General features: G+C 38.9%; 1 protein-coding gene across 1 annotated transcript in view; it reads right to left on the bottom strand.

Moving 5' to 3' along the window:
* Positions 1-465: 465 nt before the first annotated feature.
* Positions 466-14,113, bottom strand: part of MYOM2 (myomesin 2) — a 96,858-nt gene continuing 83,210 nt past the window's right edge. Inside the window, exons 31-37 of the mRNA XM_089531083.1 lie at positions 12,978-13,016; positions 10,797-10,902; positions 6,270-6,433; positions 5,917-5,953; positions 5,784-5,806; positions 4,004-4,059; positions 466-2,598 (exon numbers count right to left, since the gene is read on the bottom strand). Of these exons, the coding sequence (XP_089387209.1) occupies positions 2,245-2,598; positions 4,004-4,059; positions 5,784-5,806; positions 5,917-5,953; positions 6,270-6,433; positions 10,797-10,902; positions 12,978-13,016 (779 nt within the window). The 3' untranslated portion in view covers positions 466-2,244. The remainder of the gene's footprint in view (positions 2,599-4,003; positions 4,060-5,783; positions 5,807-5,916; positions 5,954-6,269; positions 6,434-10,796; positions 10,903-12,977; positions 13,017-14,113) is intronic.

The following is a 14,113-nucleotide window of genomic DNA, read 5'->3' as shown; positions in this document are numbered from 1 at the left end:
TCCATAGTATAGAATAAAACATTCTAGAGAATGATGTCCTCATGTTCATGGTATAGAAACTGCAGTGTTCTAGGTGCCAGAGACAGGAAAGGGGGGAAGTGTATCTTTAAATCCTTGCCACTGTCATCCTTTCTACCCCCAGATGAGCAGAAAAGAATGGAAAGAGAAAGGGACGGGAAGGATTTCAGAATTCAGAATAAAGAACTCTTAAGGCCAAGAAAACAAGCATTATGAGCTGCTGGAGTTCATATTCTAAATTACAAACAGTAGCAGCATTGCTTATTTTAACCACCTTAAACATCATAAATACTAAAGTATGGGCAAGGATAGCTTTTGTTTTGTTTCATTGGACATTCATTTACTGCCCTTCAACTCTCCTCAGGAGTGTCAGCTTCCAAATTTAAAAAGATCAAAATGAAAATACAATGAACCACGCTGTGAAAACATCCAAGCAAAACACAGTGGTGAAACATTATTCACTTTGTTTGTTTACAAAGAAGGTAAATTAAATGATCATGTAACCTAGAACAGTCACACTGATACTGATGGTACTGGACCAAAGAAAACAATAGTGGATTATCCACCTCAAAGATTAAATTTACATGTTGTCATATTGTGATTATCCATCCAGGGTTTATAAATGGTATTCTCTATCTAGTTACTCAGTGGTTTTCAGAGATGAGAGGCTGCTTTGTCTTTTTCCCTGCTGAGCAATAATTTCCATACATGGGGAGGGGGGAGTCGGGTGTTAAGGCAGTAGCCCTTAAAATTAGTTCCAACTATCATAGTTTCTGGAGTATTCTAATTGGCACCTCTGGCATAAGTAATAACCTAAATCTTAGGAAGAGAGATGAAGACAGAAACAATCTCGGATCCAGCACAGTCCCAATAAATCCTTAAACTAGGCAGGATCTGCAAACTCAGGTCAACATCTGAAACTAAGGAGTTAGAAGTCAACTCTCTGCAAGCCACATATGAACACATTTGTAGATTCTTGGTGCCAGCTGAGTGATAATTCCATGGAAGAGTACTATTTCAGTGTCTTCTCTAGCATTTTACCCACTGAAATGATGCCTCTGCAAGCGGCAACATTTTGCAGAATTGTGGTTAGTGCCCATAATACAAATAAAGAGAGTTATGATTTTGCGTTCTTGAGAAAGACCCAATTTGGAAGTAAAATGAGCCTAGGGAAATACTAAATGGCAAAGGTGTCTCCTCTTTAACTGCTTGCTGACCACACCATAAAGTGTAAAATTAAATGCTGCTAAGGGACATAGAGTGACTATGATTAACCATAATTTGTTTTCTTTATTGTAAATCCATTGTCCGCATGCTACCAGCTGTGAAATTGTGCAATAAGCCATAATTAAACAGTAAAAGAGAGTAAACAGAACTAGTTAAGGGTAATTGGGTGCAGTGAGGAACACAAGGTGACTTTTCAAGTTTTTATTAGCACAAAGCGGGGGAAAGAAACAAACAGTGAAACCAATGGCTTAAACAAGTCAAAGGTGATGGTAAAATGGTACCAAAGGTCAGTTTGCACTAAAAAGTAGCAATTATGCAAAGGGGAACTTAGAAGGTCAATCCTTTTTCAGTTCATCTGATTTTTCTGAGGCTGCAGTCTTGCATACGAGTGCATCACTGTAGCCCATTGGAGTTCGGTGGGGTTTTAACTAAAGCACTGAGTGGGGTTTTAACAAAAGCACTGAGAATAATCTCAGATTAAGAAGCAATGTTTCCTTTTTTGTAACTAATCTGTCTTGCTATTGCAGGCCAGGATCTAATGGGGTACCTCCCCTGACTGAGCTGCTTCCATTATCAAAACCATGTGGGGTGAAACTTCCTCCCCCTACATTCCCCTTTATCTGGAGGGGAACGAGACTCTCACCGGAGCCAGCGTTCTGGCAGGGGGTTTCATCATAGTAGCAACCAACTGCTAGGACAATGCTGGATATAGGCCACAGTTGCAGTAGGCAGAGTTGCACCCCATGGATATAATAATGAGTGAACAAAATATAAGTTAATGACAGCTGCCACTGTAATGATCTTTTGTTTTTGGCAAGCTGAGTAACATTTCTCTTCCTAATGATGTGACTGCATATGGAGGTGCTATTGTGAGACAAATGAGACTCTGGCACACACTTCAAAAAGCCTAACTATTCCTTTGACATTGTCAGTTATCTATTTAAGAAAAACTACAGGGGAAAAAAAAGAAGTACAGCTTCACCCACCCCCTTTCCAAATCTACTTCTTGCTACTTTTCCCAGCTTTATCCTTCTTGGAGGATTCTTGAACTGGTTCTGGAGGTATTGGTTTAATTCTACTACTTCCTGCAGCAGGTTTAACTTCTGGCACCTCTTCACCATGTTTGTAAACACTTATGGTGACATCCACCATCTCGCCACCATACTTGTTCTTGACGTTGATGCTGTACTTCCCTGAATCCTCCGATGCCACACCTTTGATTACCAAACTGGCATATTTTCCTTGCTCCAGCTGAACTACATAGTGGTCATTAAGTTCAAGCTCCTTGTCATTCTTGAACCAAACCACTTCAGGGTCAGGATTACCAAACACCGTGCAGGTCAGATTCAGGGTCTAGGAATGCAAGGCAAGAAAGTACAATAAATTGGACACTGTCTGTCTTTAATAGTTTGGAACAGAATTATGCCAACAAAACAACATTGGCTCTGATTCTAAAATAAAGGCAATGAATGCACAGAAGTTTTCCACATCTTTTCTGCTTGCGCCCTTGTGAAAACAAGAGGCTTTCTGATGTATAGGGGACAGCTGGGTGAATGGGAATCATTCTAAATTAGAATATGCCTTTACCTTAGTTTGGGTGACCTTTCCCTCTCACCCCACCCCACTGTGCCCCACTACACACTACTTTGAAAAGCCACCTGGACCCCTGGAAAGGTTTGTGGGGCAGGATATACAGGAAGCTGTACTGGGAAATATTTTTTAAATGTAAACATTGCTATTTTTGAAAAACATGCTTAAAACTTATGAAGAACCTCTCCATTTCTCTTCTTTCACAGTTTCTGTTTCATGTGTGCTTTTTCTCCTGATCATCTGCTGTTCTGTTGCCTTTCTGAGTTATTTGAAAGAACATTGCCTTTTCAGCCCTGTCACTGTGAGCTAATGTATAAGCTATACACATTAAAGACATTTTAAAAGATTGGAATAATGTATATGCTAGGCACATTAAATAATAATCCCCCTGCTATGTGCTGACATAAATGAACACCTGGCTTTAAATGCCACTGGGGAATTGAAAGGTTTCTTTTGTAAGTTTGTTATTGTACACTAATATGCATGCTCTTGCACATTAAAAGTCTCTTTTCAACAGTCATTTCCTGTGAGCTAATATGCATCCAGAGACTTTTTATGCCTTAATGCTGTCCACTGATTTTGATAAAAGCATGGATGTTTTTACAATTCCTCCACCCCTCAGGAAACTTTCCATGCCTTTCTCATGCCTTCTTTTAATTCTTACCTCCAACAAAAAGTGTGTGTGTGTGTGTGTGTGTGTGTGTGTGTATGCACTTTCAAAGGATCAGAACAATATTTGTGAAACTTGTTCCTCTCCTACATCTCAGATCTTTATGAGATACATCTTGATATTAAAATGCATGGCAGATTCATTCCTTGCCAGGAACAAGTTCCACAGCCAATTGCTGTGAGGCTGCACAAAAGTGAAAGATTGGAGCAAATTGAATTTTACCTGAAGAACAGGATAAAAAGACTGGGTGAGTGGGACTGTAGCAATGCTAGACCACTGCACTGCCCCAAGTGTGATCCAATGGCATTATTTGTCCACAGCTTGTTCCCACATGCTGCTTTGTCAGCAAAATGCAAGATGTGAATAGTGTCCTATGTGTCGATAGTAATGCTTTGATAATAAACCAAACATTAAACCATTGAAAAGTTTTCTTACTTTTTTCCACCAGTGATAATTCACACCTAGCCAAGATAACCACACAGTGTGTTTTAGCTTTACCTTGCCTTCCATTATGGTTACGACATCAGGTAATCCACCAATCACTTTACCACGATCTATTGGTATAAAAACAAAGAATGTATGACATATTAATTGCCAGTGAACTCCGACCAGAGTACAGCAGGCATGCAAAATCTTGTCTCCTCAAAGAGTTCACCAATCTACTAAACGATTGCTTTAAATGTTGAGACAAAGAAGTCTTTCATCACCAGTTACTCCAGCAAAGAATCTTATGGGGAAAAAACTATGAACTCTGCATGCAGCTTTAGCCCTTGAGTATATAAACCAAATTATTAAACAATACAATGTATTCTACAACATTTTAATCCACTCTTTCATCGATTTACAAAATATAGTGTACTCCAAATACTATGAGACAAGATTTCTGAGAGACAGAAGTTGGAAAGAGGGAAAAGTAAGTGATTTTGGCATGTGTGTGTGTGTGTGTGCCTTGAAGTCACCTGTCAGCCTATGGAGACCCCATGAATTTCATCAACCAACAGGTTCCTCCTTTCTCTTTACAACTCTCAATTTCTCCTCAAAACACACTCAGGAGTGGGGTTGGAAAGCACCCACCCAGGCAGGTTTTCAGGCAGTGCTGAAAGCCATGGCAGTGGCAACATCCTCTCATGCTAGTAGTCCGATTGTAATATGGCACTGGATTTAAGCCTGAATATATGGATTTGATCATCTCTTGTTTTGCAAGATATTTGTTTGTTAGTTGAGCTGAATTAGAATTAGCCACTATTATCATTTAATGTTTTGCTGAGCAGTGTAACATTGACACATCTAATTATTAAGGGTTAATTAGAATATCACTGTCTTATTTTAATAAGAAGTTATTTATTTATTTATTTATTTATTTATTTAAAATCAATCAGTTAATTCATTAATTAAAATAAGGCAAAAATATAACTTACTTTCAATTGTTATTTCATTACCTTAATGGTTATACTATAATAGTACAAAAAATAAATCCAGTCTCTTGATTTGGGACACAGTTGCTACCATAAAGTAAAGTAAAGTCCTCATTAAACCTGTGAGCAGATATTGGGGGGGGGGGGGGGAGTGCATAAATCTAAATATCAGACACCCCTGACATTTTTATACCACAGGAGCTGCCTAGTCTTTATCTATGGATTTGGCAGGTCCTGCTTATATACAGTGCGCCTGCGCTATAGGCAGGCACCCCATACACAGCTTCCAGCTTACGCAGAAACCGTGTGAAGGGAGAGTGAATGGCGCATGCGCATGTGGCACATGCGCTCTCCCGTGACATGAGCACAAGCCCCATTCAATCCAGATGGATCCAAATACTGTGTAGGCTATTTTTCAAAGAGAAAGGAACTAGCAAAACTACATCTGAGTATTCCTTATCTAAAAGAAAACTCTATGAAATTGATGGGGTTGCCATAAGTCAACTGGTGACCTGAAGGCATATACACATACACATTAACTGTAGAGACACAGTGCATTTGTTTACAACCCTACTGTTAGTAAACAAAGCAAAACAAAACAAAACAAAAAACGATGGAAAGCACCATATGTGTATATCTGTTTCCTTTGTGTTGAACTTCACAGATAACCAGAATCAGAGATTGTCTCACCCTAAAATGGCAGGATGAGGTACTTCCCCAGCTCATATGACAAATAACTAATAACTAGAATACTACAGAACAACTGATTCCTAGAATACTAGCATTGTAGAATATACAGAATACTACAATACTAATAAAATAATATTACTATCTAATATGGTAACTGTAAATAATTTACTTACTCTTCTCAGCAAAAGCTGCAGCCCTAAAGTCAGGAGGAAATGAAACAAACAAACAAAAAGTTATCAGATAATAGTGACACTGATATTCAAGATAAAATAGTTGCAATATATTGTTTTTCTAAGTAAGACTTACTTGAGTCTCTGGAATTCTGCAAACGCATCATCATATGCTAAAAGAAACATTTTTGAGCATTATAAATTTGCCTCATGATCCAGCACAAATACTGTCAGACATACGTATATTTTTTTTTCTTCTCTATTTTTTTTAACTTATGATGTGGCAGAGAAACTTCAGATAAAACTAAATCAGGGGGATCAAAGTCAGCCTAGTGAGAAGAGTTATAGAATGAATGAAACTGGAGCTTTCTCTCAAAATGGTTGGTGAAAAATAAGCATTTGTTTTTTAAAAAATGCCAAATGGTAATTTCTTTACTGTATGGCAGCCCACCTTTACAACAGATAAGTAGTGCTGCTAAAGATTCCTACCTTGCCCAGATAGATCTATCGTCCGCTTATAGGCTTCCTTGCCATCAAACAGCTCGAAGGTGTATTTCCCTTTATCCTTTTCTGTAGGCTCACAAATCTGCATCCAGGCAATTTCATCACTCCCTCCAATCCTCATCTTTTCACTAGAAGAAATCTTAGACTCCCTAGGAAAATAAACACAAGAAAAATTCAATGTATGGTTGCACAATTCCTGTAAAGGTTATCCCCATGCCATGAGGATAAGGGCAAGTCTTATCACTAGGCAGAATTAGACACTAGTCTTAGGCAGTGTATGTGGGCTGTCATGAAAGGGAAGCAAATTGTTAGTTACGTACTGTGCTGTTGAGATATTTTTACTGCCAGAGATGGGGAGAGGTACTAGTGGCATATTGTGCCTCATGTTCTAAAATAACTCGGCTGGCTTTGGGTACCCCATACCTTGCCTTGGATAGGGATATCATTTGTTTTTCCAGCCCAGACATCCAAAGTTCTTAGCATGGCCTTCAAGGGATGGATGGATCTGTCAGTTTTGGTTTCACTCCATTTCTCGTTTTCCCTATTTTGAGTTCATTCTGTCCTATTTCCACATGAAAGCCACATGGAAATTTGTAAAAATCATCAGGCTTTTAGAAATTGACTGCAATGGCCCTTTAATGGTGTGCTGAGCTGTTTTCTTGATTTTGTTAAATATAGACTTTTATATGGCCTTTTGATGAATTTTAAGTGGTTTTATGTTTACAAGTGGTTTTATGTTTACATGTGGTTTAATTGTTATTTGACATTTATCTCTTTTTACTGATGTTTTTGTATAGTTTTTAATCTGTACTGTTTTTAACAAGTGTTAAGATGCCTTGTGCCCCATCATTGGGAAAAAGGCAGAATATAAATGAATAAATGGAGGAGGAGGAGGAGGAGGAGGAGGAAGCAGCTGCTGAACATAATTTCATAATTACTGAACATTTCTTTTCTTTTGGAGATGAACTTTTGATGCACACCCATCCTTTTTTCTTTTCTTGCAAGCCAATGACTTCTCCTTCTTTCATTCTGACTTTATTTTTTATTTATTTCTGATCTGTTCATATTTCAGGTTAATAATCTACATGCATCTTAAAACTATTTTCCCCTCACAGAAAGAACATCTGTCACCTAGGGAGGGTTCTATTACTTCTGCTATTTATCATTTATAGTGCTTTCAAGATGTGTGTGGCATTTTCAGAGTAAAATAAGAAGCAAAGTGAGGGGGAGTGACAGTAAGGGGAAGGGAGAAGAGGACATGAAAGACAACCCAACAGGAGACCAATCAAAAGGAGGTATAGGTAAGATTAGATTAGTCAACATTTTGTGAGCAGAAACAGAAAGGGAAGATAGGCAGAGCAGGAAAATAAGCCTTCCAACACAGTACCAGACTATATGTATGTGTTGCATTGTGTATTATATGGACTTCATTTATCTATAATGGACACTGTGAAGAGAAAACTGAGGGGTGATCCGACTGCATGCTTTATATACCTCAAGGGCTGCCACAGAGGAGGCAAGCAGGTCTGTTCTCTACAGAAATACTATTATTTAGCCAAAGATATAGCCATGTTAGTCTGTGGAATCAGTATGTAGAGAGATTTTGAGACTAACTGAAGGAAAGAAGTTGGCAGCATGAGCTTTCGTAGACTTCAGTCTACTTCCTCAGATCTAATCTATTGTTTATCTGTTATACATTTGTTCTATTTTTGTTCTAGTAGTATCCTATCAGAGATTTTGTGGTTTAGTAGCTGCCCCAAAGGGTAGGACCAGGTCTAATGGTTTGAAGTTACAGGAGGGTAACTTCAGCTTCAACTGAACTTTAGAAGGTACTTCTTGACAGTGAAAGCAGTTCAGCAACTGAACCAATTGCCTAGAAAGGTGGTGGGTCTCCTTCCCTGGACGTCTTCAAAAAGAGGATGGACAGCTATTTGCAGGTGAGGGGATGTTTTAGCTAGAGATCCTGGAGTGAACAGGGAGTTGGACTCTGTGGCCCATGAGACCCCTTCCAACTCTATGATTCTATGAAACTATGACTATAACTTCACTAAAATGCTATGTTGCTACAGCAGTGGCTTGTGGCTGATGCAAACAAAGGCTCTGTCTACCATGCTGAAGCTCCAGGGTTCACTCTCCACTATCCTCTGGTATAGCTGGGAATGACTCCTGTCTGAAATGCTACAGAGCTGCTGTTAGTGCAGACAGTTCTGATATATAGACAGTCAGTATATGGCAGCTTCCTATTATGGTCCTATGTGAAGAATGGAAGCATGTTGTCTAATGACTACAGGGTTAAGAGACAACATGAAAGAGGGTATAATTGCCTTAACTAGTAGGAGATCACTCAAACAAAAGTGAGTCCAGGATTAGGGGTCCCTTCTCAGTCAACAAATTGATGGGTATAACTCCTTAGTTTTCTGACTGGGTATCTGAGAATAGCCCCCTACCCCATATACTGCAGTTTTAGCTGGATTGGAAGGGAGCTTTTAATGCAAGTCATCTTGGAGGATGGACCAGCTGGACTGGAAAAATAAATTCTTGCATCTGTGTGAGCACTCAATAAATCAGTGTATTAAATATATATAACCAATATATTCCTCTCAACTTGTAAGCTGACTCAAATTCTGGTGAAGTTAGAAATACGATATGGTTAACCTTTACAAGAACATGTGATGTTTCAAGACTTTTTAAATCCCAATAAACTTTTCCATTTTTTAAAAACTTGTAACACACTTTAACCCTTTCTCTTTCTTTTTTGCTATTTTAAGGAAATTGGTATTATTTACCAAATGGAAGCTAGTGGCTCAATAATAATAATAATAATAATAATAATTGTATACCACTTTGCCTTCCGATCAAAGCGGTTTTACATCATTAAAACTCTATGATCCAAGTCATAGTACAATATAACAGCAATGCATACAGTTTCAAAAATAGAATCAATTTTTTTTTAAAAAAAAAGATATATAACAGCAGTCGGACATTAGGTAAAAAGTTCATCCATCCGTTAGGGACCAACTTTACAAATCGGGAGGGTATGCTATCCGGAAGAGATAGGTTTTTAGGGCCTTCTTAAAGGATTCCAATGTCGAGCTAAGTCGAATCTTTTCCGGAAGCGCGTTCCAGTGGGTTGGAGCTGTTGCAGAATAGGCTCTTTGATGTGTTACTGCCAATCTTACTTTTGGCCATTCAAGGACATATTTCCCTGTTGTTCTGAGGGTGCGGGGCAGATTATGTAGGGAGAGGCGCTCTCTCAAGTAACTCGGGCCTAAGCCATGTAGGGCTTTATAGGTAACAACCAACCCTTTGTATTGTGCCTGGAAGCTAATTGGCAGCCAGTGTAAAGATTTTAGTACAGGTGTAATATGGTCGGTTCTAGAAGTTCCCACGACCAATCTGGCTGCAGCGTTTTGAACTAATTGAAGCTTCCGGACTTGGTACAAAGGTAGCCCCATGTAGAGCGCATTACAGAAATCCAAACGAGAGGTTACCAGTGCATGTACTATCGTTTCAAGGTCCTTTTGGTCCAGACAGGGACGCAGTTGGCGTATCAGCCAAAGCTGGTACCAAGCACTCTGGATTCTAGTTAGAACTTTAACAGAGCTATTCAAGAGATAGAGTTCAACACTTGACTAAAGAACATCTCAAGTTTAGACTAAAACCTGAGTGGATCTATCTACTGATATTGAAGGTACTAGCCTTCACTGAACTGCCAGACATTTAGAAAAATGTGGCTTGAAGTTGGTGACTGAAGAATTGGCTTGCAAATGATGATTGTCCTACAGACTCACTGGGAATCTAAATTATGCTTTGAAATGATACAACCAGAACAGGAATAAGGAAATGCCTAGCCCTTGGACATGACACACACACACAGAGAGATTGATTCTCCAAATACATTGCCATGCAGAAATCACTAGAGCTCAGTGGCTAACACATCAATAACCTCTGACTAGTTCCCCCTACACTGGTACCTCCATTAGCAACATATTATAAAGGTTAGATTCCTTTGATTAACTAAAAAAATTGTCCAAATGAGGTGACCTGACCTAATGATGATAAAGTCCTAAGAGAAAAAGAGTGAAATATTGGTAAGTTAGCTTTTTCTTTACCATCTTATATTCAGCTCACTGAACCAAACCGACCTCTAGATGGAAACTCAGTTAGATTCCCTGCAGTGCAATGAGTAGATGATTGCATGCTGGCTTTAGGATTTGTTTTTTGCTCCCTGCTATGCAAAGTGTTGGGATGATTCAGGGCTGACTGGGGATTTGCTTGCCATGCTGCCAGCTGTGCTGATGACAGTATGAAAAATAGGGATGAGCTCATTTCTTATGAATAGCTTCCTGCCTGAGAATTTGGGGTTGCTGAGTTTGTTGAAAGGCAAGTTATAGAGGAATACTGTACTAGAAGTTTAACATTTTGTCTCCCCAAAATATCATCTTCAAAATATTTATTTCTGTCCCTGGATGTCAGGCAAAATTCACCCAGGGTTCAATGTTTGTCACTTACTTGTGATACCAACTTGCTTTCATTTCCTCTGTGTAGTACTTCATGAAACACTGAAGCCTTATTCCTTCTGGAGTGCAGTGGATCTTCAGTTCAGAAGCAGATTTACCTGCAGGTATAAACCTTTGTTCAGATCTGGAGTTTAGGTTATAAAATGTCACATCAGGATGTAAACAACAAGCAACAATTTCTTAATTTAATTCGTTTTCCCAACATAATCCACATTTAAGTCACTTTTTTAAAAATGGGGAAAGAAGTGCCAGTTAGTTATAAGTGTTTTTCCTACTTTCACAGGCCTAATTAATACTTTTTTTCAAAGGCAAAATATTTTTTAAGAAATAGTGTTATTATGTAATCTGCATATGCCATTATAAATATCAGGAAAAGGAGAGAGTTGATGTTTATTAAGGCTTTTCTTTAAAAGCCAGAGAGAAATGTCAGAAAATTCTGATTGTCTGAAAATCTCAATGTAACTGCAAGGATGGTGATGATGATGATGATGATGATGATGATGATGATGATGATGATGATAGCTGGCATCCTGTTGAAAAGTTGCAAATGCATAACTAGATTTGCACATTCCTAAGTGTTTGGTATTCATGTTTATGATCATGACATTATTGTCACAATCACAAATACCCCCAAACCTACCTTAACAGCCAGTGCCTGCACCAAGCAAGTTGTTGCAAGGCAGCCAGGAGCCGCCATGCTCTCTGCAGCATGTTGTCTTCTTTCCAAGAGCTCTTGTGGTGTTTCCAAAGCCCAGGAAGAAGCAAGGAGGTGTCAGCTTTCCAAGCACCAGTGCTGAAGCTTAAGTCCTCCCAGGGAACATATGGCCTGTTACAGACAGGCCAAAATAAAGCTGCTTCGAGTCACTTTGGAGGTATGGTATTTCAATGATGCATGAGTCCTAAGACTCCAAAAGCCACACCAAAGCTGCATTCCAGTCCTTAGGACTGGAGCGTGGCTTTGGTGCGGCTTTTGGACACTTAGGACACATGCATCATTGAAATACCATACCTCCAAAGTGACTCGAAGCAGCTTTATTTTGGCCTGTCTGTAACAGGCCTATATAATCCAAATTCCCATTCAGGCTTGAACTGCCTTCCCACTCTTGCAGCCCTTGGCTTATGGAATGCTTATGGTGCTTTGTCACAACTTTATTGGTGTGGCATAGAACAAGTTCTGTTTTTGTGGGTTGAACACAGCTACTACTCAATCATTCCCCATGGGGACCACCTAGGAAGTAGTAGAATTGCACCCAGATCACAGGCATGGAACTGCCTTATTCCCAAGTGGCAGTGCACCTCAACTATCACCCTGTAACTGACTTCTGGCACGACAGGCATAATGGCCAATAGATCACTGGGTCTGTACCCAAATACCACTGTAGCAATAATGAAGTTGTGGCACTTTTACTTCCAACTAAAATGTTGTTTATCAGTTTAATATTCCTCTTTCTGCCGGGCACAAATTCTTCACCACTGGCTTCATAGATGGCAGTTTTCTAATCCAAATATTACAAAAACCAAAAAGGTAGTAAAATACCTTTTTCTTAGGGTTTTTTTTTTTTGTGGGTTTTTCGGGCTATGTGGCCATGTTCTAGAAGAATTTATTCCTGACGTTTCGCCAGAGAATGCTGAACTGGAAGAGAGTGAGTATATGTACACTGTGTGACCCTAGGTAAGGAAGAGTGATTCCCATGTTAATCTGTGTATTGTTCTGTTGTTGATGGTAGGGCCTCAGGGTGGGAGGATATGCAAAGGAGGATTAGTGTCTGCTAACTGGTGTTCATTGTCTGCTGGGAAAGACCCTGACCCTGAGTGGTTTCTCATTTGCATTTGCTGAGTGCTGATTTTGCTATTTTGCTTCTGCCACACACACAGTTTGTGTATGTATACACACACACACACACACACACACACAAGTCCTTTCCAGGTAAGCATTCTCTGAAGATGCCAGCCACAGATGCTGGTGAAATGTCAGGAATAAACTCTTCTAGAACATGGCCACATAGCCCAAAAAACCCACAAAAAACTATGGACGCCGGCCATGAAAGCCTTCGACTTTACCTTTTTTCCTGTTGTGAATTAACAAAATCAAAAATGTCTTCAGACTATTAACTGCACATTTAGAAGATATGGATTATTTAAATTTAATCAAGTAGAAAGAAGATTTACTCACCACTGACTCTACTCAATCCCAGAATCATGTCATCATACACTGAAGAGAGAAAGAGAAATATCTTGTCAGTATGGGCAATATAGTTTTATAGTTTTTATAAGAAAATATATTATGCAGATAAATAATGATACTATAGTACGTATTTCATAGACTCCTGGAATTATAGAGTTGGAAAGGATCCCTGGGGTTATTTAGTTCAGCTCTCTGCCAAGTGACTCCAAGAGTAATCTAGTTCAATTCCATGCCACTGCAGGAATCCACAGGTAAAGCATTCTTGGCAGGAGGAAATCCATTTCAGTAGTACCTGGGTTTATTGTTGTTGCTTTTTATAAGCATTTCTGCCTAGCATGTTTTGTCTGGGTAGAATTATGTGTATGGCTTTAAGTGCAAATTAGGACATTTCAGCATTTGGATTTGGAAATTCACACCAGGTAAGCAATGTGTTCACCTTTTGGTGCTTAACAATATTGGAGCTTAACAATATCCATAGAATCATAGAGTTGGAAGAGACCACAAGGGCCACCCAGTCCAACCCCCTATTGTGTGGGAGCATTTCTAAAACAGCAGCAAAGGCAAGAGTACCAAAAATGGTATTTAGTGGTGTAAAGTAACATGGGAAGTGGGGATCCTGAATGTTTCTGAATATTTGTAAGATCTTCCAAAATTGACCCACTGAATGGAGAAGCAAAAATCTGAATTTTTCAAAATTATACAATCCAGTTTGCCACTGCAAAACTGCGACCCAAAATTTTTATATTAAGGGGAAAGATGTTTTTAAAAGGCATAATTTTGGTTGGCATTTAAATAATATTTGTACCTTTTCTCATTCCAGTGAGCAAAGTGTGCCTCAGTGTGTTGAAAAAACACATTAAAACCTGTCTACCACCACAAGTTTTTTCACCCCAGTGTGAGAGGGAAAAGATCAACATTTTTTTAATCAGCAGCATCACTTTTTTACTTTTACCTTTATTAAGTTTTTTTTACACAAATATGTGCTTTGTAACAGCACATATTTACACAAAACAAGTCCAAAAATATATTTAAAATGCTGTAAAAATTCTCACCCAGCAGGGAGAAACCTTTTGAATAATTTTTCAAAATAAACGAAGATTTATATCCCTGACATTCAGTAAAAC

This window comes from Sceloporus occidentalis, unplaced genomic scaffold (genome assembly GCF_023333645.1).
Source record: "Sceloporus occidentalis isolate IW3139 unplaced genomic scaffold, rSceOcc1.0.p SCAF_6, whole genome shotgun sequence".
NCBI classification, from domain to species: Eukaryota; Metazoa; Chordata; class Lepidosauria; order Squamata; family Phrynosomatidae; genus Sceloporus; species Sceloporus occidentalis.
Note: the sequence above shows the minus strand (reverse complement) of the source record. Positions and strands in the feature narration are given on the sequence as shown.